Here is a 23,757-nt window from a genome sequence, read left to right as displayed (position 1 = left end):
CCGCATCAGTGGAAACCAACATTTCCAAATTCCAATTTGACTTAGATAGAGGACCCGCATTAGTGGAAACCAGCAAAGGCTGATGTGGCTTCCTCTCTAAAGACAGCATTTTTTATTTTAATATGGAAGCGAAAGTCCGAGCGATTCGAAAACGACCCACCTTCTAATTTGGCTCATTCAAATTTCATGTTCGTTGGAAAATGAAATGTGGGTGATTCTCAGCTATAAACGCGTTGGCTGGTCGATGGAATAGCCCTTTTTCACGGTTGATTCTTACATTTGCAATTACATATCATTCGAAGTTGATGCGAGACGAAATCTACAGTCCTTGGCCCATTTGTATTAAGATGGCGGCAAACGAGGACAGTTGCGGGCACATTGTTGCAGACACAAAAAATGTTTCTGATCTGATTTCTTTCTGAACTGATTTTTTTTGTGTCCGCAACAAATGTTTCCCCGTTTGCTCGACCAAAAAAAATCATCATGAGCAACAATGTGTCGGCCACAATCGTTTGCCACCGCCTTTAAGTTTATCCAGGTTGCACAAGGCCGGAGATGCACAAAACATGGACACACGTTAGGGCTTTTCACAAGTTGCTCGAGATTTCCCAAAAAGTTGCTCGTAATTTCCCAAAAAGTTGCTCAAAAGTTGCTCCAAAAATCCAAAAAAGTTGCTTCTGATAATAAAAGTTGCTCGAAAGTTGCTCCTAAAAAATCCAAAACGCTGCTTTTAATCAAGAGAATTTCTCTAAATATATGCTAAGATCCCTTTGAGGGTAAGATTTCTAAGCAGGGTTATTCATTTTTACAGCAAAAAAAGTATCTTAATAACATATTCAGGGGAAAATTTGTTAAATAACAAGGATTTCTTTAACTGAGAAAAATCGCGAAGATATCAATGACGTCATGTTTGCTGACGAGTTTTGTAATGTTTTAATGCAAAATGAGCCGATGGTTGAAACGTCTTTAGATGTTCCTCGAAAATCTTCGGCACACTTCGAAAATCTTCGGAAACGTCCGTATTACCTTTGAACAACACTCGGTTGATCTTCGTTGATCTTCGGTCTGAAAATTGTTCAAAATTCAACAAGTTGCTCGTGAGGAAAAAAGTTGCTCGAAGGGGAAAAAGTTGCTCGAAATATGAAAAGTTGGCAAAAAGTTGCCGAGCAACTTGTGGAAAGCTTTAACACATGTCCATGGACCACCTCCTGGACATGGACACCCCCCCCCCCCCCCCCCCCCCATAGATATGGACCGTAGACCATCCCTGCAAAACTAGACCATGGAACACCTACACCACACCTTATTTTTCAAGACAAATTTTTACTGTTACTATCAAGAATGGACTGTGGACAGGGTATAGATAATAAATGACAGACAAAACAAACCTTTTACGATCAATCTTCTTATAAGTGTCAGTATTGCATTATTAGCATAATCCAGTGACCGACTATTAGGCGAACTCGCAATCTGACTCAGATTAACAATTAGACGGCAAACTCGAGGTTTCTATAGCTACCGGCTGATAGTTGGCGAGGGGCAAAGCCCAGAGCCAACTATCAAAAGTCGGTAGAAACGAAGAGCTAGCCTGCGAATACAGCCGCCTCTCATTCGCAGCGAACTCTTCGTTGCGGGAGCGAATGAGAGGCGGCTGTATTAGCAGGCTAACCGAGAGCGAGCAGTCTAATTGTTTTAGCATAACCCAGTGGCTGATCTTTTAAACACACAATATCGCTAGGGCTGATGTTTGGAAGGATTTGTTGAAAAAATCCAGCGAAAAACTGAGCGCGCGCTCCGAGAGCCGTCTATTGATCGATATAGAAGGCACCTGTGTAGCCAATCAGATCGCAAATCTTCGAATTGCGCGACCGGTTAAAACTTCAAGATGTTTGGAGGTATCAGCACCCTGATCAACGGCAATTCACATGGCGCGACAAGGCACTAAAAGTACAATGTAGATTGGATTACTGGCTAGTCTCTAAGGATCTCTTAGAGATCGTGCTTAATACAGAGATAAAAGAATCCTCTTTGTCAGATCACTCTGCAATAATTATGACACTCCAATCTAAAGACTTCGCGCAAAGAGGACCTGGTTTTTGGAAATTTAATAATTCTCTCTTGGAAGATAACACCTTCTTAGAACAACTTCATTGTATAATACCGGAGTACAAAAAGAAATACTGCTATCTTACCGATAAAGGTTTATTCTGGGATATGATAAAAATGGAGATAAGAGGTTTCTGCGTGCGTTACTCAAAGAAAAAGAGCAGAGAGCGTAAGAACATAGAAAAAGATCTCTCAGATCAAATAGACGCCTTAATGAAAACACTCGTATCAAACAGGTCAAAAGAGAATATTGCTAAATTATATAGCCTGAGATCGGAGCTAAACAAGATTGCTGATTACCGGACCAAAGGAGCTATTGTAAGAAGTAGAACAAGATGGCATGAGCAAGGAGAAAAAAATACTAAATATTTCTTAAACTTGGAAAAACGACAGCATGCCAAAACATACATATCGAAGCTTAAATCTCAAGATGGCCAAGAAATAACAGACTCCAATGAAATTTTACACTGCCAAAAGCTGTTTTATAAAAACCTCTACACAGAGGTACCTCGAAAGAACCGGCACGATAAATTTTTTTTTGAAGACCCAAACCTCCCAAAATTAAACGACGCTGACCTAGAGAAGCTAGAATTGCCACTCACCAAGCAAGAATGTTTTGAAACGCTTAAAATGAGTGCCAAAGGCAAATGCCCAGGAAGCGACGGATTCACTGTAGAATTCTATTTACATTTTTGGTCCGTCTTAGGTCCGTCTTACCTTCCAGCAACCAGCGAAAGTTGTTCAACCGAATGCTACGTGGATGACACCAAACTTCTTTTGTCTTTCAAAGTTGGTGATGCTGACGAAGCAAAGGACACTATCCAAAAAGATTTACATCTAATCCGTAACTGGTGTTTTGATAATTGTCTTCTGCTTAACCCTGAAAAGACAAAGCTCATGATCTTTGGCAGCCGCCCGATGATCCGTAGACTATCTGATTTCAAGCTTTCGCTGCTCGGAAAGGAACTCTTGCCGTCAGAGTCCATCAAAGATCTTGGTGTAACATTCGACCCCACTCTGTCATTTGAAAACCACATTTTAGCGACAGTTTCATCCTGTATGAGTAAATTAGCTCAGATTAATCGGGCAAAGCACGCATTTAACTCCGACCTATTAGTGACTATCATCAATGCGCTCGTTTTCAGTAAGTTGTACTATTGTTCCACTGTATGGTCCAGCACCACTGCCTGTAATGTGCAAAAACTTCAACTCGTTCAGAATTTCGCTGCTCGGATAATTAGTGGTACATTCAAATTTGAGCATATAACTCCATCACTCAAGAATTTGAGGTGGCTTCCCGTAAAAAAGCAGCTTTACCTCCGAGACGCTGTTTTCGCATTTAAGTGCATGACGGGCTGTGCCCCGACCTATCTGACTTCGCAATTTGTCAAAAGGCAACAAATATCAAGCAGAACCACAAGAAATTCACAACAACTGAATATTCCCCTGTGCAAAACCACTGCTGGCCAGAAGTCATTTTATTACAGAATAGTAAAGCTATGGAACTCTTTAGACAAAGACTTAAAACTATGCAAAAGTCATACAATTTTTAAGAAAGCTCTGAAGACAAAGCTTCTCAGCGAGTTTTTAAATTAATTTTTTTTTCTTATTTCTAGTGTACACATTTTAAATTTTACATTTTATTCAACTTCATGTATTGTTCACTGAAAAACCTCTTTAGGAGTGTTCAATAAAATTTTATCTTATCTTATCTTATAAATGGTTGAAAGTTTTAATTATGCTCTAATACACAAATGTCTAAATATAACTCAGAGACAAGGAATTATCAAAGTTGTGCCAAAAAAGCGGAAAAACAAGCTATACTTAGAAAACTGGAGACCAATATCTTTATTAAACACTGACTATAAAATAATAACAAAGGCCATAGCAAGCAGAATCGCCAACTTTCTCCCCAAACTTATCCATGACGACCAAACCGGTTACGTCAAGGGGCGATACATTGGCCAAAATATTAGGCTGATACAAGACATAATGAAAATAACATCTTTAGAAAATATACCAGGCATGGCAATATTCGTCGATTTTAAAAAAGCCTTTGATTCGGTTGATTGGCAGTTTTTATCCAAAGTTCTAGAAGCGTTTAACTTTGGGCCACAAATTCGCGACTGGATTAAAACTTTCTATACCGACATTACTAGCTGTGTTATCAACAATGGACATGCCTCCGAATTTTTCAGCTTACAAAGAGGAGTCAGACAAGGCTGTCCCTTATCTGGAATCTTGTTTGTACTTTGTGCAGAAATCTTAGCGAACGCAGTTAGGAATAATAAGAATATTAGAGGAATACAAATTTATAATAAAGAATACAAAATATCACAATATGCAGATGACACTACTGCATTTGTATCCGACGCGTTGTCAGCGCAGAACTTGTTCGAAACATTACGCGCCTTTCAAGAGATTTCAGGACTAGAAATAAATAAGTCCAAAACTGAAGGAATGTGGATAGGGTCACGGAGAAAGGACGCCTCGACACCTTTTGATATAGCTTGGCCTTCAGAGCCGATATATGCACTAGGAATCTATTTCTCTTACGACGAAGCTGAAGCTTTCAAAAAAAATTTTGAACAAAAACTACTGTCTATGAAGAACCTTCTTAATCTTTGGCAATCAAGAAACCTCACGTTGTACGGTAAAATAACCATTCTTAAAAGCCTCGCTCTCTCGAAGCTAGTCTATAATACATCGGTACTTACTTTTCCCCGAGAATTCGAATCTTCAGTTCAAGCAACCATTACTCAGTTTGTTTGGAACAACAAACCTAAAATTAAACATACCACCATGATAGGCCCGAAAGTTAAGGGTGGCTTAGATCTGCCAGATTTCGAAATAATGAACAACGCTCTGAAAGTCACTTGGGTAAGAAGGCTGCACGAAAGCAATGAAAATGCAAGCTGGTGCCATATACCTCTCACACTATTAAAACAGGTAGGAGGTATTTTCCTACTAGAATGCAACTATGATTTAAAGTACCTCAAACTAGATATACCTATACAATTTTATAAGGATGCCTTAAGCATTTGGCAAATCATAAATAATCATACTCCAGCAAACAAAGAACAGATTCTCAATGAAATTCTGTGGAACAATCGGTTTATTAAGATCGAAGGCTTCTCTGTTTATTACCATAGTTGGCATGCTGCAGGAATAACCAAAATCAAAGACATTTTCTACGAAAACAACTTCCTGACATTTGATAAATTTTGCCGCAAGTTCGCCATCAAAACAAATTTTCTTACTTATTATGGCTTATGCAACTCTATCCCCCAAAACTGGATCCGCTTGTTAAAAGAACTTGACACCGACGCACCCACTTGTTTAGAATATGCAGAGAAAATTCCTTTAGACAAGCTTTCATGTAAATCAGCTTCGAAACTTCTAATCGGGCTGAAATTCATACCTCCCACAGCAGAACAAAGAATGTGGCAAGCAAACTTTGATAAGAAAACTATTAAAACTATCTACAGCATTCCTTTTAAAGTGACCAAGGATATTAGGCTCGCTATATTCCAATTCAAAATTATACATTATATCTTGCCAACTAATGCAACCCTTTTCAGAGATAAGATCATTCAACATGATAAATGTCATGCCTGCGAGCAAAAACAAACCTTACAACATCTTTTTGTTTCTTGCCCGGACGTGCAATCTTTCTGGCAAACCTTTTCCCACTGGTGGAATGTTAAAAACGACGATTTTATTGACTTGAACGACAAAACCATAATATACGGCTTCACAAACAACTTTGGCCAACAACTTGGTTTAAACCTCTGCCTGATAATCGCCAAGTATTACATCTACTCTGCTTCAAGAGAACAAGAACAGTACTATTTCGAAGCCTTCCTTGCTTTCCTCAAAAGTAAACTATCTATTGAAAAGAGTACGTGCAAATCACAAATCATTCTTTAAATAAAACGTAAGCTAACCATTTCCTACAAATGTAACTAAGTAAAAAACAAACTTGTATTACAATTTGTCCGGCAAACCATGTTATCAAAAAAAAAAAAAAAAAAAAAAAAAAATCTTACCAGATAGAAGCCCTTATTTGACTTTTGCATTCTTGTATTGAATTTTCTTTTTTTTTTTTTCCTTTTCTTTATTTTAGTCTGTAACTTACAAGTCAATGTAATCTAAGCTGTCCTTTTGTTTATTCGTGGTTGTAAATAGTAACTAAATGTAATGTAAATTATTTTTTGAACTGTTCAATAAATGTTTTTGCAAACAACAAAAAAAAAAAAATCAGATCGCGCGTTTTGCCATTAGACGGGAGCTGGGTTATACTAATTTTCAATAGACTCCCCTGGGAGCACGCGCAAGTAAGACAACAAACCGAAAGAAACCCTTAACTGAACTTTCCGTTGAATATATCGGGCTTTGGGTTGCGCTAAAACAGGAATCCAAAACAATTAGACAGCCCGCTCTCGGTTTCCGCCGGCTTGTAGTTGACTCAGGGCTACCGAAAGAAACCTCGAGCTTGCCGTATAATTGTTAATTACTTATACCGAAAATAATTAAGGGGCTTTGGTAACTGGCTGCCCTTAGTTGCATCAGCTCTTGAATCGAAGTAACGGCAGGTGGCGGGTTGGGGAGCTGAAGGGTTTAAGGGGTGGTGGTCCCTTCACCGCGGTCAAACGTCTTTGGCAGCTTTTCTTTCCATTTCGGCGTGTTTATTGTTCATATTGAAGTGTTAGGATTAGCAAGGATAGATAAAAATAGTTGCTGAGTGTAAGCATAATCCCATTCCTCAGGTAAACGAGTTTTTTTTTACTTTTTAAATGTTTCGCATCCAAACAAAAATGCTTTGACAAATGGCGCCGACAAGTCCTCATATCGCTATTTTCAAACACGTAGAACGTTTTTAATAAAGCTCCAAAAAACTTAGTAAACCCTTAGGATACCGGTTATGTATCGAACTTTGAACTGTAAAAATTAAAACCTTATCTTTGCAGTACTTTTCTTATTTTTTGCATATTTCTGTCGTTTGACCGCGGTCGAGGTGGTCCCAGACGATTGAGACGATCTCATTAGCAACTCATTACCAGTCTTTCACGGACAGTTATCGGGCTCCGTGACATACCGCTGAATGGCTAACTGCAGGCGCAAAATAGAAATGGCGGATGAAACATGGCGTTTTTGCAGATTTGTCGTCGACATCAGGTAGTTTTTGAAGGTGCAACTTATTCTTTGGAACGTTTATTGACAGGAAGAAGTTACTACAGTTCTTTTGCATTACACCGTTACGCACAGAACGGATCTGTGTGTTTAGGTAAGATAAAGTGCACGGACAAAAAATATGTAGCTTTTTTTTTCGCGATATTTTTACGTGTTTATGGAATTATGTGTTCGTAGTAAGAGCATTAACCTGCTTCACTCGACTCAGTATAAATATAGAAGGCATTTGTTAACGTTCGCAATGGTTAAACCGATTGCTAGCGATCTAAAAAGCAAGTGATTCAACTGTGAGCAAAATGCTCAGGAAAGAGTTGAAACTCGACTGCAGCACATGTACGACACACGTGCTTACTGTACATCTTACGTAATCTGTTTCAAAAAATATCATAATTTATTGTACTAGTGCAGAAACAAATGTTACCATGGGCAACACTGAACTGCAACATAGCAACTAAAAATCTGAAATGGAACATCCTATAAAGTAGTACAAAGAGCCCCCTTACCCCTTACCTCCCCCCCCCTCCCCCCCCATCTAAAATTATAGTCACCATTTTAAAAACGAGATCACCAAGAGGCAACTTGTGCCATTATTGTGCTTGAAGTACAGTTTGCTACTTTTCTGCTTTGCATCCCAACCACCCGGGGAAAGGGGGGACTACCATATGCTTGTTGGAAATTCTGAATTAATCGCCTAAAGGAGAATTATCTGGGCATGGCTCAAGTCATTTTTTGACCCTAAAAGATACCAAAATACTAAAAATAGTACTGCCTAAAAAGAGACCTTGCCGGTTTAAAATACTTTAATTTGCCCGGAACATTCAATGTGAGACCGAAAATCCCAAATCTACACGCCTAAGTGGGACAATGAGTATCCCCGTCTCTTTCATATGGGAGAGTGCCTCCCTTCCAGGCCTTGCTCTTTCCATTTTGTGACCATCTTAATTTTGTCTTGTATACTTTTTCAACAGCTAAATATAACAACTTTTTAGGGCCAAGATTGAGCAATCTCCCATCGACCAGTTTCTTGTTTACTACTCAAGCTTTTCCTCTTCAACAAAAAGTTGCCAGCTCAATTGTGAAAGATGTGTCTTCAGTTGACAAAGGTCAGTTGTCACCAGGTCACAAGAAGCAAAGTAAAACAACAGAAACTACCAAAAAGAAAAAGAACAAAAAGAGTGCCAAGAGTGCAGAGGAAGTAAAGGACACAAAATCAAATGAAGTTAAAAGAAATGTCGTAGATGTCAACAGTGCAACAAAGAAACCAGATTCAGCTGCTAGCAGTCAGTCTAAATCAGTTCAGCAAAAGAAAGCCAAAACAACAGAAACTAGCAAGAAGAAAAAGAGTAAAAAGAGCACTAAGACTGTTGAAGCAGTAAAGAGCACAAACTCAAATAAGGTTGAAAATAACGTAGATAATGCTGAAAAGAAGCAGAGTTCAGCTGCCAAGTACACCACAACTGATGCTAGAATACAAGTAGACAGCCTGTCATTTACAAGTCAGCAAAAGCAAAACAAAGGAAAAGGTGTGACTAAAGCAAAGATTGAATCAAAGAGTGGAAATATATCAAAAGATCTTAGCAGACAAAAAGATTTAGACAGCAAATTTTCTAAGGCCACAGAAACACTGCCAGCAATTGAATCTTTTAGTAATGATGAGACACACTCATTAGATTATAGTCCTGAGGCTGTTTTGATAGCAGCAGAGGAAGATTTACATGAAGGAAGTAAATCAAAGGACATTGGTGTTAGTGATTTGGCCATCATGGATGTGGGGAGTGCTGTAACTCCTGGTTTCCAATCAAAAGTAGAATCTCACAGCGAGAGTGAACCTGAACAACACTTTGAAGAACACTCTGAGGTTTCAGGACCTAGGACATTTAGAGAGGGAACTCCAGGAGGAAGATTGTTTAAAGAAGAGACTTTAGCTGAAATAGATGCATATCTATACCTTGGAAAAGTAAGTTATGACTATTAAACTTTTCAGCTGTCACATGGATTGTACAAAATTAAAAAGTATTATTTTATTATGTAAATGTAAGTCCTAGGTGAATTCTTGAATAGTACAACTTCAATATCAAATATCAAAATCAGATATGGCATACACTGTAGGGCTAGTGAGGTAGCTGGGACCTCCAAAATTTACATGACCAGCAGGGATTTCGATAAAATCCCCCCCCCCCTTTGAATTAGGCAGCAGGTTTGAATAGAGTAAATGACTTTTTGCAAGAATCTTTACAGTAATTACTTCAATTTAGGGGAAAAAAGTAGCCTGACTTCTTTAAGCGAAGTAGCCGACGCTTTCCGTTTCGGCCATCCTTGCTTATTGAAAGCACTCATCCCCCCCCAACACACAAACCAGTACTTTAACCAGACACAACAGGGCGTAGTGGTAATTAGAGCACTGAAAAAACTACTTGTAGTAATCTGGAGGTCCTGAAAACAAATCCTTACCTTCTGCTGCAATGGATTGTGTTTGGTGGTCCTGTATTCAACTCCTCCAACTGGACAACCTTTTCCTGCTATTTTGACTTTGTTAATACATGGCCCCACAAGCATTTAGCTTAAAACACTTAGCTTTACCTTAAACTCTGTTTGTTACCTTCTCCAATCACCAGGCCATGCCACACACCCGTGGTGCATGGTAGAAGTGTGTATTTTAATAATCATAATAAAACCAATAAAACGCGCAGGTTATTAATAAAATGCGATAACGCCCTTATATTATCAGGGCTGCATTATTATGTTGCTAACTGGTGTTGTGTCATGTCATTTCATTTCCTAGCCCAATGAGGCTGAAAGGCTGTTTAACAGATATCTAAGAAAGGACAAACAGTTTGAAGTTCATGTATTTAACAAGCTGCTTCATGGCTGGGCACAGAAAGGAAACTTGATGAGCATTAAGTTGTTATTCAATTTGCTGAAGAATGAAGGACTTGAACCAGACATGGGAACATACGCGGCGTTACTGCATGGCTATGGAAAGTACAAGAATGTTGATGGTGTAAGGAATATTATCGATGAAATGAAAGAAAAGGTCAGTTAAATGTTAATTTTAGTAGCTTAAAAAATAATCTAAAGCAGATCTCCTTTAAAAGATCGTCATGTATCCGGTAACAAAAAAGCTGGATCACTAGCTAGGAATTCTCATACAGTCAACTTTTCTTGCCCTCCCAAGTGCAAGGCTGTGCTCTAAGAAAAATTACAAGGAGCTCAAAGGTTCCAAACTATGAGATCCAGCGTGCCCAGCATAAAGCTTATATGATCAAGAAATAAGATTATCTGGTCGCCCAAAGACAAAAGTGCTAGTCGGCTGAGGCACCCTGTAGGGCACAGCCCTGAAGTGTGGCCCACACCTTTGCAGTCTATCCTGGTTCCTGAGGGATGAAGTGACCAGGGATATTGGCTACTGCCCCTCTGAGTGGGATGCTTGATCAGTTTACAATGTCAGTTTGCACTTACATACATGTATGCCAACAGTTTACCAGACACCCATTTAACTTCTGGGTGGAGAGTAGTGTTTCCAAAAAAAAAAACTCTCGTAAGAAAGAGGCAGAGATGCTCGTCAAAAAATTTGAGTCAGCCACCTAAAGGGCCAATCTGGGCATGTCTCAAACTTCTTTTGACCCCTAAAAGAGACCATTTTTCATGCTTGATGGGTTAAGACCACCAAGACAGCATGACAGTGGTTTTTTCTTCTTACCAGTAGTTCTTCATGATCTCCCAACCCTAAATGAGACCTTGATGACATAAAAAAATGGAATTCTGTCCTGAACGCCTACAGTGTGTGTAAGTAAAACCAAAATCCTTAATTTACACCCCTTGATACAAAATAACAAGTGCTGTATCCCTTTTCCATCCCCCCCTCCCCCGGGAAAAATTGTTAGGCCTCTGCATCTCCCATTTATTCCTTTCCATTCTATCTTAGGTCAACAAATCACTTTTCGTATACACTTAAAGTTATAAATTGTTTATTAGAACCTGAGTCAACTTATTGTTTTTTTATTTCTACAGCAATTTGATGTCAACCATATATTTCACAAATGCCATCTGACAGAAACTCAAGCCAAGGGAGTTGTCAGTGCACTAAAACTTGTAAATCCTCATTTCCGACCAACTGTAACGGAATCACAAAGTGAAATTAGCTACCCATCCCTGTTAAAATCATGGTATACTGACAGAGACAACTTGGACATTAAACTAAAAAGTGTTCCCGGAAAACTTGAAAACGAACTTGAGGAATCGAGGCTACAGGAACTTTTTGAAGAGCAAATTTCACGGGAACTATCAGGATTTACACCCATCATGTCTATTGAAGATGACAAAGAAGAGAACAAGGAAAATGAGAAACTAAAGGAAATGTTTTTAGAGTGTCGCAGCAAGTGGAAGGAAGCTCTGATTGAGAGCTTTGAGAAGGACATGTTCAAAACCAAGAATTCACAAGGTTAGATAAATTCAGCTGCTTGTACTCTGTGAATTCTCATTCTGCATACCTCATTCTGTAATATAGAAGGGCTGTTGTTAAGTTTTTAAGCAGCTGTTACATTGAAGTTATCACCCATAGCATTTCACTCTGTATGCAAGTGTAACAACAACGCTAATCAACAACTCCACCCATCATAGGTGGCAGAGCAGGGGGGGAACCCCACCAAACGAACATTTGGGTGGCTCAGCCCCCCCCCCCCCCCACATTTTGGTACCAAAAATATCTCAAGCGTGGCGTAAAATTGGTTTGTCAAGATATTCCGTCTCGTGAGTGAGTTCAAACATCTTTGAAACTTCCTTGGAAGTCTTTGGGAAACTTGGTTTATCTTCGTAAAACTTCGTAGAATGATCGGAAACATTCATATAAAAAAAAAAGCAAATCGCTTTATTGAAGTTTCATTATCCTATGGACTTAAAACAACAATCAGGGAATCTTTGGAAATCTTCCGTCTAGAAACTGATCAGAAAAAAAAGTTGGTAGAATTGAAAAAAGTTGCTCTAAATATGTAAACCTGCCGAGTATTTTTAAAACAGTCTTAGCGCTCCCACATTCCAAAACGCCCCGTCCCTCTGCCACCCATAACATAGTGAACTCAGCCATAACAGGTGTTATGGGTTACGGTCCTAAATGACGGCCCTGATACAGTCATTAGTTCGCCACACCATGTTTTGGTCATTATTGAACTTGTAATGTATGACTCACTAGCAAGCTTTCCAATTTTTTTTAACTCTGAATGACTTGCCTAATGACTAATCGAAAACATTCCACATGACAATTTATTGAAAGTTTGTTGAATGTTGAGTCATGTTTGCAACTACCACTGGACAGTACATATTAGTAAATAATGTGGATGAAAAATCTAACCTTACTGATCATAATTAAGTAATGTGTTCAGTATACAGCCATTGTTCACAATGTTCATTCGTATCTTTTGTCCAGGACAACCTTTGTATCCTAGATTTGCTTCTTTCTTCCAAATCTTTAAACCTGATGAGCTTGCTGACATAATGCTGGACACAATCGTGTTTTATGTCAAAGGACGTATTGAAGGAGTGCCTTTGTATGGCATTAGTGGAGAACTGGGTTCTGTACTCAACCTGAAATACATTGTGAAACACAGAGTGCAGTCTGGAATGTTGGATAAGGTACATTGACATGCAATACAACTTGATAGTATAGTAAAGCTTCCTTTGGTGGACACCCTTGGGACCGTAAAAAGTGTCCACATAGGAGAGGTGTCCAATTATACATGTATGGGAGATTAATGTAAAAATGTAGTGTTACTAGTAAAAGTGGCTCCAACCATTATGAAAAAAGTCCACTTATGACCAATTACTGTTGACAAACTTTGCACAAGTCTTACAGCCAATAATAACATCATGGCTAAACTGACTATTCAACTTTAACTGACCAGACTTATAACACCATCGACTGACAACAACTTTTCACTTGACTCTGATGATGACTTCCGCTCAGGTTGTCGAAACGTCAGTCACCAACAACAGTTCTTCTAAGAACTACTCTCACCTGGACGATCACATTAAAGTATATAACCTTTTGCTAAGTCATTGCTCATTTCATTCCAGATGAAGGCCATATACCTTGACTACTTTTCATATTTAATGGATGAAAAAGTTATGGCAACAAAGATGGCACGTGAGTTCTGGAATGAGCTGGACGATATGCTTCCACTTGGAGGGTCATTGCAGCAAGATGTTCCAAACTGGCCTTGGGCGACAAAAGTTGTGGTATGTTCATGTACATGTACGTTAAGGCACCCAACGTTCATAATTAGTTTAATTTGATTGTGCAGCCAATCTCATTCACGTCTGGTTTACACATAATTGAAGCTGACTGTAGGAGATCACAAACAGTTGCAGGATCACAGGTCAAAAACTCTGCCAAAAAAACCCCACACTTCTACAATCGTCTAGTTTTAAACATCTACACTATTTTGCCTTCATGCAATAGGCATACATGCACAACGATTTGTGGATAATTAAACAAGTTATGGGTTAATTTGTGGTCAATAGTTATTCTCGTTTTTATTTAGCCTCTCAAAATACCAAAACAGAGGAAAGGCGTTCTCCTGGGAGGATAAAAAAAATTACAAGAGGCGAAGAGACAAGACAAAAAATGATTTTTGTAAATTACATGCAAGGTTGAAACGCCAAATTTTTATGTGCATCAGTGATGGGTAAAGCTTGACATCATCAATTCAGTCAACATTCAAGTTTTGGATTGCCTCATTTTGAGCTCCTCATCTCAAAAGTAAAAAAATGAAATAAAGAACAAAATCGTCCTCAGATTTTATTCTTGAGTGGAGAGCTTGACTAGGTTTAACTATATCAGACCAGTTTGTATGTGAAATAATTGATAGCCTGGCCTGCAGTAGCCCCTTTTACAACACCATAATTTGTTTCTTTTCAGTTTGGTTGTTCACTGATAGAATGTTTCCTCAAGTCAGCTCAAATCAATGTGAATCTTTTCAATAATGGGCCTGAGAAGATGCTTCCAGCTTTCTACCACACTTATGAATTCAAACTGGACAAGAGGTATGGGGTGCTGAAACCACACCCAATTGTTTGTAAATTATTCAAAGGATACCTGGCCAAGCAAGGAGAGATTTCCATGGAAACCACCTCAGTACCAATGCTGGTACCACCTCGACCTTGGCGAGCTACCAAGGATGGAGCCTACCTTATATTACCAGGTTTGAAAGTTGCTTGCTAATCTTGTTTATCTACTTTTTTCCCCTGCATTTTAAGCGTTACTCCAGCTCTGTTTACAATCCTAGATTCTTATAGACTACAGGGTTGTACAGTGCAGCTCTGTTTCCCCTTATCGATACAAATGACAGTGCATGTGTTTTATCCATTCCCTAAAATGCCAGTGCATTTACTCTTGCATTAAGTTAACCCACTGGCCGTGAATATCCTGCTAATACAAACATTATTTTTCTGTGCTGCATAACTATACCTGTACAGTATTCATAATGAGTTTTAAAAGTATGACGTACAACACGCAGTATGCCACATGACCTCTCATCACTCTCATCGTCATCATCTTTTGCTTGAAAATTATTTCAAAGTCTGGCTGTGACATTGGACATCGATAGGACTGGGAAACAAGTGATTATAGTCAGTTGGAAATTTCATTTTCAAGAATAAACTAAGCCTAGTACAGTTTAACCCCAGAGGCTTCAATAACCGGCATCCTGTGCACTGCATGTTTATTTTCTAAAGTTTAGAAGGAGCCTCAAAATGTAGGGTAGGAGGAAGGTTTAGCTAGAATGCTAGTAAATCAGCGTAAAACATGATTATTGCAGCTGTTAGTACATCCTTAAATAACAGGAACAATATCGAGTTTTTTTTTTGTTATTTGTAATGCAGTTGAGCTCATTCGCAGTGCTGGTGATGAAGACGGTCAGTATGACAAACTACTTGAAGAAAAGACAAACAAGGAGGACTTGGTCGCCATATTTGACTCACTGAACTTCCTTGGAGGGTGTGCGTGGAGGACTAACAAAAGAATCTTAGATATTGCCATTCACATGTTCAACAATGGCGGCAATGAAGATTTAGCTGTACCAGGCCCTGTAGTGCAGCCAGAAGTGGATTCAATATCATTGACGTGAGCTGCAGTCCTTTACTTAAAAGTTGAATTTCCCTGACTTGTTGTTATACATTTTTGTCATGACTGCGAATGCGAATTTGGTATTCTCATCAAGGTAACATCCTGTGTTTTATAGTTCTTTGTCTGGCTGACATGTTTCCCAGGAAAACCAAGAGAAAAAGGCTACAACATGCCAAATATCGCACGAAACAATCCTCCCAAGTTTTGGACTTAGCAACTTTTTCCTGTCACTACTTTCTCGGTAGGTGGGTTTGCCTGGGCATCCAACCATAATTCCCTTGGTGTGTATTTTTTGCAGTATTAAAAAAAAAAATAATTTACGTTCGTTTGAGCGTAGCGAATTAGAACGTTACTTAAGAGTACCATATAATTTATGCGCGGATCTATTATGTTATGTCATTGCCAAAATAAAAATACAAAATACTCAATCCATCTGATCATCGGCAAACGTGACTAGTTTTGCAGAAGTAAGAGTTGAAGTTGCCACTGTCATTTTCCAAAATATCAAGTTACGTTCGAGGTCGTTACTTTGGAGGGGCACTTGTTTCGCGATTAACTAATTACCGTTAAATGTTATGGCTATGTTCTGGTGTGCTTTGATTATTTTGCCTCCGATACTAGCTTTGTAGCTTTGTTTTTCATCGTCAAGCCAACATTTACCCTTTCCCTAATAGAATCAACTAACGCGGTAATTCAAGTGAAAGCTACTTAGCAGTACTTCTGTTAGTGTTGGGAGCAAAAAGGGTTAAGCCATCTTAAATAGGTTGAAACTTTCACCAGGTAGAATGCAGTTTTGTTATTAATCGTTTCGATATGTTTTTATTAATTTCCAAGGTCAGCCAATGCAGAGGAGAAAAATAAAGTAATCCGCGAGAGAAGACTAGCCAAGAAGCTTGCTCGTGAACAGTACTCACTCAGAATGTCAGCCCTGTACAAACTGTCTGTTGCCAATCATTTTCGTGATCACGTGTTCTGGCTGCCAATCAACTTGGACTTCCGTGGAAGAGTCTATCCCATTCCTCCTCATTGCGCACATGTTGGTGAGGACTGGGTCTTTGTATACTATGTATTTTTTAAAAAGTAGTTAGCATAAGAAAGAAAAATGTTTTGTTGTTGTTAGGTAATTCTATTCTGTCTTCCTTATCGTCTCCAGTAGCAGACGTAGTGCAAATGCTTTCTTCTATACATGTTGTTTGTACATGTTATTATTAAGTCTATTCTTAAGTTATCACATTCTCTATTTTTAGGTGACGATCTTAGTAGAGGAATGCTCCAGTTTGCCAAAGGTGTTCCCCTGGGAGAGATAGGCCTGGATTGGCTGAAGATTCATTTAGTGACATTGCATGGCGCGAAGAAGAAATCTTCGTTGCAAGAACGTTTAGATTACGCTGATGAGATCATGGATGATGTACTTGACTCGGCCGATAACCCATTAACGGTGAGTAATTTACAGTGCTTCTGTCTGTGTGGTTGGTTGCAAATATTCACATAACCTTGTTTAAACAAGACTACAAGAAGTTTTCAATTTTCTCAGGGTCAGTTGAGTGAGCGAGCGCGCATATCACTTTGCACGAGGAAGCGCCACGCGCGCCTCGTACAAAGTTGTTATCTAGCATGCGTACAGTTTTGCTGCGAGCTCTGATTGCTTCTCTGCACGGTATTTGGAGGGTTTTTATTGGTCAGATGTTATTACTACTTATCACTTTAAAAATGTGTCATCTAGCGATTCTCCGCTCATTTTAACTTTTGGTAAATATGTTCTTATAATAGGGCAAATACTGGACAACCATTTTAATTTACTTATTGTGGAAAAACCAGGTTGGAGTTGCCTTTGGTAAGGTGTTTCTCCAAAGTCAGCCAACCAACTGAAAGCTATAGCGTTTACCATGTAGAGCGTTTTTATCAAAAACCGCTCAGTTGTCTTCAAAGAGGATTAGAACCAAAGTGCAAATCTACAGAATTTCCCACGTTTCCGGACGTCGCGACAAGAAATTATCAATTTTATGATTTCCAACCAAACTGCTTCATGTAAACGCCATTGAAGATTATCGATTGCATGTTTTGTTCCAGGGTCGAGGCTGGTGGAAGACTTCTGATGACCCGTGGCAGACGCTGGCCACTAGCATGGAGATCGCAGACGCTATACGCTCCCCAGACCCCACGCAGTTTGTTTCCCATCAGCCAGTGCACCAGGATGGCTCTTGCAATGGCCTTCAGCACTACGCCGCCCTGGGCCATGACAGTTATGGTGCCAAACAAGTGAATCTTATGCCTGCTGATAGACCTCAAGACGTGTATGAGGAGGTACAACAATTTGAAAGTTTTCGCTGCCACTATTAAGATTTTCCAAGGCAAAGTTCCAAATTCCCCGGGCTTTAGTAGCTCTTTTACTTCTGACATCGCAGAAGTCCAAAATTGACTGAAAAGAATTTGGAAAATATACTCAAACAAACGAAGAGCGCTAAAAAGAAGTACGACTGCCCTAGTGCTTTCATTTGAATGGACGCACTATTAGAGATGTTCATCCACAGAATTGAAATATAGAGCCACCTTGTACAGCACAATAAGCAGTACCACATGAAAGTACTGTTCAATAGATTTTATTTGAATGGTCACACACTAGGGTTTTACTTATAGACTTAAACCCAACCACTTGTTAAGTGTCACATAGCATCACATGAAAGTAAGGCTCAGTAGCTTTCATTTAAATGGTCACATGCTAGGGTTTCACGGATATCTACTGGGGTTTCATCCACAAAATTAAAAATTATGGCTACCATTTAATTTATCTCGAGGTTTGACTGGAAATGCGGTATGCACGAAGTTTCTCTTATTTAAATCGTCTGTGATGTCTCACAGAAAACTGATTTCTTAATCACCCGAATGATGACTAAACATTGATTTTTTTTTTATTAAATAGAGCTTTGATTTGGTTTGTTTGGCACTGTGTATACTTACATTTGACTTTCATCACTCCTGTAGGTAGCCAAACTTGTGGAGGCAGCGCGAGTGCGTGACGCAGCAGCCGGTCACGAAGTCGCCAAGGAACTTGAAGGAAAAGTCACCCGTAAAGTAGTGAAACAGACAGTGATGACCATCGTGTACGGTGTCACGTTTATTGGCGGCCGGCTGCAGATTGAGCGACAGTTAAAAGACTTGGATTTAGAGGGAACTATTCTTTTCAAAGGCTCTTATTATCTGGTGAACAAGGTTTTCGCCAGCATTGGCGAGATGTTCACAGCTGCAAGAGGCATTCAGGTGAGTGGTATAAATTAATACTGTCTTGATCGGTTCACTAGACCATGGCCATTTCCTCTTTTCCTGTAGCTCGTCTAGCAAGAAGTGAAACCGGCAAAAACATGGCCGCGCAAGGCCATGTTTTCTGCTCACTTTTTTTTTCGCTTCACCCTCGAAGAAATCACTGTAAAATAAGTACTGCTTTTGTAGTGCCAATTTTTTCGAGAAATCGGTAGAGAGAATTAACTACTAATGAAAAGGTAAAGTAAAGGTAAAGTCTGCGTTCGAGCCTAGTGGTCCATCAGGTCGGAGCCTATCCCGGTTTCAGTAGCTTGAAGCGACTAGGAGTATTTCTACTCCCCCCTGGATGGGATGCTAGTCCATCGCAGGGTTAACCCCCAACATTATGTCGCCGGTACCTATTTATACACCTGGGTGGAGAGAGGCACTATGAGAATAAAGTGTCTTGCCCAAGAACACAACACAGTGACTTTGGACAGAGCTCGAAGCCATACCGCTCGATTCAAAATCCAGCGCCCTAACCATTAGGCCATCGCGCCTGCCACAACTTTTAATGTATAGGTCTAAACAAGTGTTTTCCCATTTTCTTTTGCAGAACTGGTTCGCTTCATCGGCTACTCAAATCGCTTTGTCTGGTCACTATGTCGACTGGTACACTCCTCTTGGCCTGTATGTCAGTCAGCCCTACTGCAAGAAACCCGTAAGACACTCCATAAAAACTAATCTTCAGTGGCTGTTGTTAAAGGCCACAGGACTACCAGATATTCCACCTGACACGAGGAAACAGCGCGGAGCTTTCCCGCCAAACTTCGTTCATTCCCTGGACTCCACGCACATGATGTTAACCGCGTTGTACTGTCAGCGATCTGGGTCGACGTTTGCTTCAGTGCACGATAGCTTCTGGACGCATGCAGCTAATGTGGGTGTGATGAACCGAGTAAGTTTAACGAGATTACTGTATTTATAAGTGACCCAACGAAATGAGTAGATCAGTTAAGGGAGCACAGAGGCTGACCGGGGTCTGGCTTTGTGTCGTGTTCTTGGACAAGACTCTACAGTCAACTCTCTCTTAACGGACACCTCTATAAGACGGACACCTCTATAAGACGGACACATGGTGGTGGTCCCTGCCGTTTTTCAGTCATTTTACTGTAACTTAAGTCCCTGTAAGACGGACACCTCTTTAAGACGGACAACGGACACTTTGAAATCATTAACGGACACTTGAGAAGTGTTTTTTTATCATGGTTTATTAGTGAAATACTTCCAAACTTCGCAAAGTTAGTCAGTGCCCTAAGGATACGTGTATACCAAGCTTACTACCCAAAAACAATGACGCTTTAACGGACTACTTCTTTGCTTACGTATATGGACACTAAAGAGGTCGTTCTCTACTTACAGTGTTAAAGTTTGTAGAAGCTCTCAATTTTTCCTTTAAAAAAGCAAATACGGTCCTTTTATTATTTTAGTCCTTGTTGCAGTTAGCAAAGACTTGTTGCATTGTGCAAAGGTTTAGCTTTATTACCTCAGAATTACTGGTGTCATGTTACCTCGACTCTCTACAGAGCGGACACCTCTCTAAGACGGACAGTTGCGGCCTAGACTGCAAAACAGTCGCATCTTTTGCGAACGCGCCCGGGGAACGCGCTCGGTCTTCAAACGAGAGCGAGAGGTCTGGAGTCAATGACAAAACTGTGAGTGAGACTGGAGAGAGAGACAAAACTGTGAGTGAGACTGGAGAGAGGTCAACGTTCGGCGCTTTGCGCCTTCGATGAGCGCTTTTCTAACGACTTTAGAGAAAAAACGACTGTTTTGCAGTCTAGTTGCGGCCGGTTCCGAAGGTGTCCATCTTAGAGAGAGTTGACTGTACTCGCGCAGTGCTTCTCTCCGTCCAGTATGTATAGACCCAATGCAAATATGGCTGCCATGAATTTTCGGCTCCCAGAAGAATCATTTGTCAACAAAATTAAATCACTTAAACTTAAAGATCAAGTCAAAGGAAATCAATGAATGGAGTTTCAAGACTTTAGTTTTATCTAATGGGAAGTTACAGGGACATTTATATGGTCAAAAACATGAAAACGAGGCTAGGCAGGCCAGAGTGGCTTTTTCCATACAAATCCGAGTCACAAATCTGCAGCCTTTTAACCAAAAACACTGAAACTTCTCCGTTTAGCATATTATTCCATATATTTTCAAGTGTCACCATTAGCATTTTCAGAAACTTGACCAAAACAAAAGAAATGAATGACAACCAATTTTGCATAAAGTCTATGTTGAAACCCTTACCCTATTTCAGAGCAAAGTATCCGATTTCCCCTCCCCTATTTCAGGTCTGTCTAAAAAATCGAGACCCTATATCAGACCAGACCCAACCCAGGAAGTGCCTTGGTTTGCGAAAACAGGGTTTGAAATTCCTGACGTAGATAAATCAAACTTTTCTTGAGATAAAAAATAGCAGTGATAAAAATAGCCTTCCTAGAACTATACTTTATTGCTGACCTGAGTACGCAAACCATACCAGATTACAGACCAACATGGCTCGAAAACGGTACTCATTGGCGCTGCACATACTTAAACAAGGAGAGCACTGAAATGCCGGGTTGTTACTTGTAACAGACTAGCATCCCATCCGGGGAGGAGTAGCAGTGCTCATAGCCGTTTCATTTTAGAAACCGGGGTCAGCCTGGCCCCTGAGTAGCTACTTGGCTCACCGATCCGCTCTTGGACTGCAGCGAACGTTCATAGCCGTTTCGTTTTATAGCAGACGAAGACGTTAATTTATGAATGTAATAATGTGTAATTTCAGCAAAGACCCTTCACAAACACAAAAGTAATCTCCTTATCGATCGCAACTGTGAGGTATTACCAGTTTATGTCACGCCATTTGAAGTAGATTTCTGACGACAAATGAGTGTGTCTTGAGGCTTGTTGTCCGAACTTGTGTATTTGTATAATTGTTGCAAACAACCCCTTGCTGTTTGTTTTCTATTACACAGATTTGCCGTGAGCAGTTTGTCGCGCTCCACAGCGAACCAATACTGGAAGAGCTGCAGAAGCATTTTGAGAATAATTACTCAGGTTTAAAGTAAGTTGCTTAAAATACGTTAATCCACAGTTACTTGCATGATTCGTCGTTGGAAACAAGAACAAGCTGAGGCCGACAATTTGATCGAGCCCTTGGTTTCAGTCAGCTGAGTTGCTAAGCAACCTCACAGATTCCCGCTTACGCCATGCTGTCGCGAACGCACAGCGCCAGTTAGTTGAGACGAAACTCTGTACACGAAGAACACTTTATTAACCGAGAGCGAAAGAGAAAAGACAAACACGCTAAACTAAGCGGTTTCCTAAGTAACGACCTAATTATGCGCGGCAAGGGAATTACAACAATGGCAGAGCGATTAGCAGAGCGAAGCTGTGCGAGCTATGGCTCAGCACAGTTATCCGAATATTGACTGAGCCCCGAGGGTTGGCAGAATTGTTGTAAGGTAACATGGCAACAAACTGACGTAATTTTCGAAGTGCTCGTGCCGTAATTTGATTGGACAATAAAAATCGGACCTTCTCAGGGGAACTCCTAAGCGTTTCCGAAAACGGCAACTGTTCCCCCGACTTCGAAGCATCAGTACTTGTTTCTTATCCTCTTTGAAAAATTTTAAGAAAACAATTAACTTCTGAATTCTGTCGTGACAGGCTTAGTCGTCCTTTGAAACTCAAGGAGACTGGGGAGGAAAGAACGTACGTCTCATTTGAAGGAAGACCTGAACTCGGTAAGGTTTCTTTAACTTTAATGTACAATGTAATTACGATAGAACAAACACTGGTACATTATAGCGATTCACTGGGCTTTATACCAAACATGACAGGACGATTTACCGGAAGCAACGAACACAGCGTTTACTCTTCAATGCCTCCCGCACGGCTTCTCTTTCCACGCGTGAAAAAAAAAACGGGATTGTTCTTATATGTTTTTTTCTTTTGTTTTCTTTATTTGCCGAACTTGTCACGCGTCACATTTTACAGTACTAGGATAGGAATGAGAAGTTGCGTCCTTGGTTTACCCTACCCTGCAGACGGAGATGTTATTTTTACAATCATATTTTTCTTTTTCGTTCAGGTGATTTTGACATCAAAGACGTTCTGAACTCCACCTACTTTTTCTGTTGAACACCGAGAGAGAGAAATAACTGTCTTGATCCAGTGATCCCAGGGAGTTAACTCGTGTCACGAAACGTGGATAATTGTGTTCTTTGTAAGCAACATCGCAAATTTACGTCACGCCACGTGCACGATCGTCACGCAACTAGAGAAAGGGGCTTCATTTCAAGATGATGATTCACATTTCAACGGTTCAACCTTTGAAACCAACGGAACATTATTTTAAGCTGGAATAATTTGATGGCAAAGAACCTTTGAAGGCGCTTGGAGGTGCTATTTCAGAAAACGGAAACCGTCACATGTTCTTAGTGCCCAAAGTTCATTCTCAAAAAGATATATTTTTTAAAAGCTGCGCTATCACGACAAAATTGCGGAAATGAAGTGACGTCGTTTCGAAATATTGTGCAAAATGGCAAAAATATTCGTATCGCGAAATGTCACCGTTTTAGAATCTCAGTCGTGGGTTGACTGTTGCAAAGCCTCCTCTGCAACTGGTTATTTGTTTTGTCACGCAATACTCCGTGTTGCGTGATGAGACTTGAAAAGAACGGCTCGGAACTGTACTTTCATTCGGTCTGCGGTCGTTTGCAGGCTCCCCGTAATTTTCACCGTTTGAAAATTTTTCAAACGCAGAATGAACATTGTAACAAACTAGCACTGACAAAGTAATAAAACGTCTTGCCCTTGTTACTTGTGCGGATCAATGATCTACGTCTCCCAAATTAAAAACTTATATTTCATTAATATTAACCTACCTTTAGAATTCTCAAACAGCTCCTAAAGGCCTGTTTATATAAAGAAAAGTTGTCCCTGGTACGAGGGTTACCCTCTCTCCTGCGAAATCTTTTAACGAGCGTTTATATGAGAAATGTTGTTCCTGTCAACCGAGCCAAGCATTGGCCCTCCCGGTTTTACGCATGCGG

At 40.0% G+C, this 23,757-nt stretch overlaps 1 protein-coding gene across 1 annotated transcript; it reads left to right on the top strand.

Annotated features, from left to right (window-relative positions):
• The first annotated feature begins 7,229 nt into the window (after positions 1–7,229).
• LOC144630709 (DNA-directed RNA polymerase, mitochondrial-like) lies at positions 7,230–23,524 on the top strand. The gene is made up of 16 exons (XM_078489090.1): positions 7,230–7,393; positions 8,268–9,256; positions 10,082–10,333; positions 11,311–11,740; positions 12,722–12,927; positions 13,369–13,530; positions 14,213–14,495; positions 15,175–15,415; positions 16,253–16,458; positions 16,666–16,856; positions 17,489–17,722; positions 18,401–18,676; positions 19,272–19,613; positions 21,676–21,764; positions 22,370–22,446; positions 22,794–23,524. The coding sequence occupies exons 1-16, from the start codon at positions 7,252–7,254 to the stop codon at positions 22,841–22,843; spliced, it is 4,170 nt and encodes a 1,389-aa protein (XP_078345216.1). The 5' UTR covers positions 7,230–7,251; the 3' UTR covers positions 22,844–23,524.
• Positions 23,525–23,757: the final 233 nt, after the last annotated feature.

This window comes from Oculina patagonica, chromosome 1 (assembly GCF_052425735.1).
Source record: "Oculina patagonica isolate OP01 chromosome 1, crgOcupat, whole genome shotgun sequence".
Taxonomy (NCBI): domain Eukaryota; kingdom Metazoa; phylum Cnidaria; class Anthozoa; order Scleractinia; family Oculinidae; genus Oculina; species Oculina patagonica.
Note: the sequence above shows the minus strand (reverse complement) of the source record. Positions and strands in the feature narration are given on the sequence as shown.

Excerpts from the sequence above, each read along its gene's own strand:
- LOC144630709 (XM_078489090.1), top strand. The coding sequence starts at position 7,252 with ATGGCGTTTTTGCAGATTTGTCGTCGACATCAGGTAGTTTTTGAAGGT. Across the intron at positions 12,928-13,368 it reads AGTCTGGAATGTTGGATAAG|ATGAAGGCCATATACCTTGA; the intron begins GTACATTGACAT and ends ATTTCATTCCAG. Across the intron at positions 16,459-16,665 it reads TCCTCATTGCGCACATGTTG|GTGACGATCTTAGTAGAGGA; the intron begins GTGAGGACTGGG and ends CTCTATTTTTAG.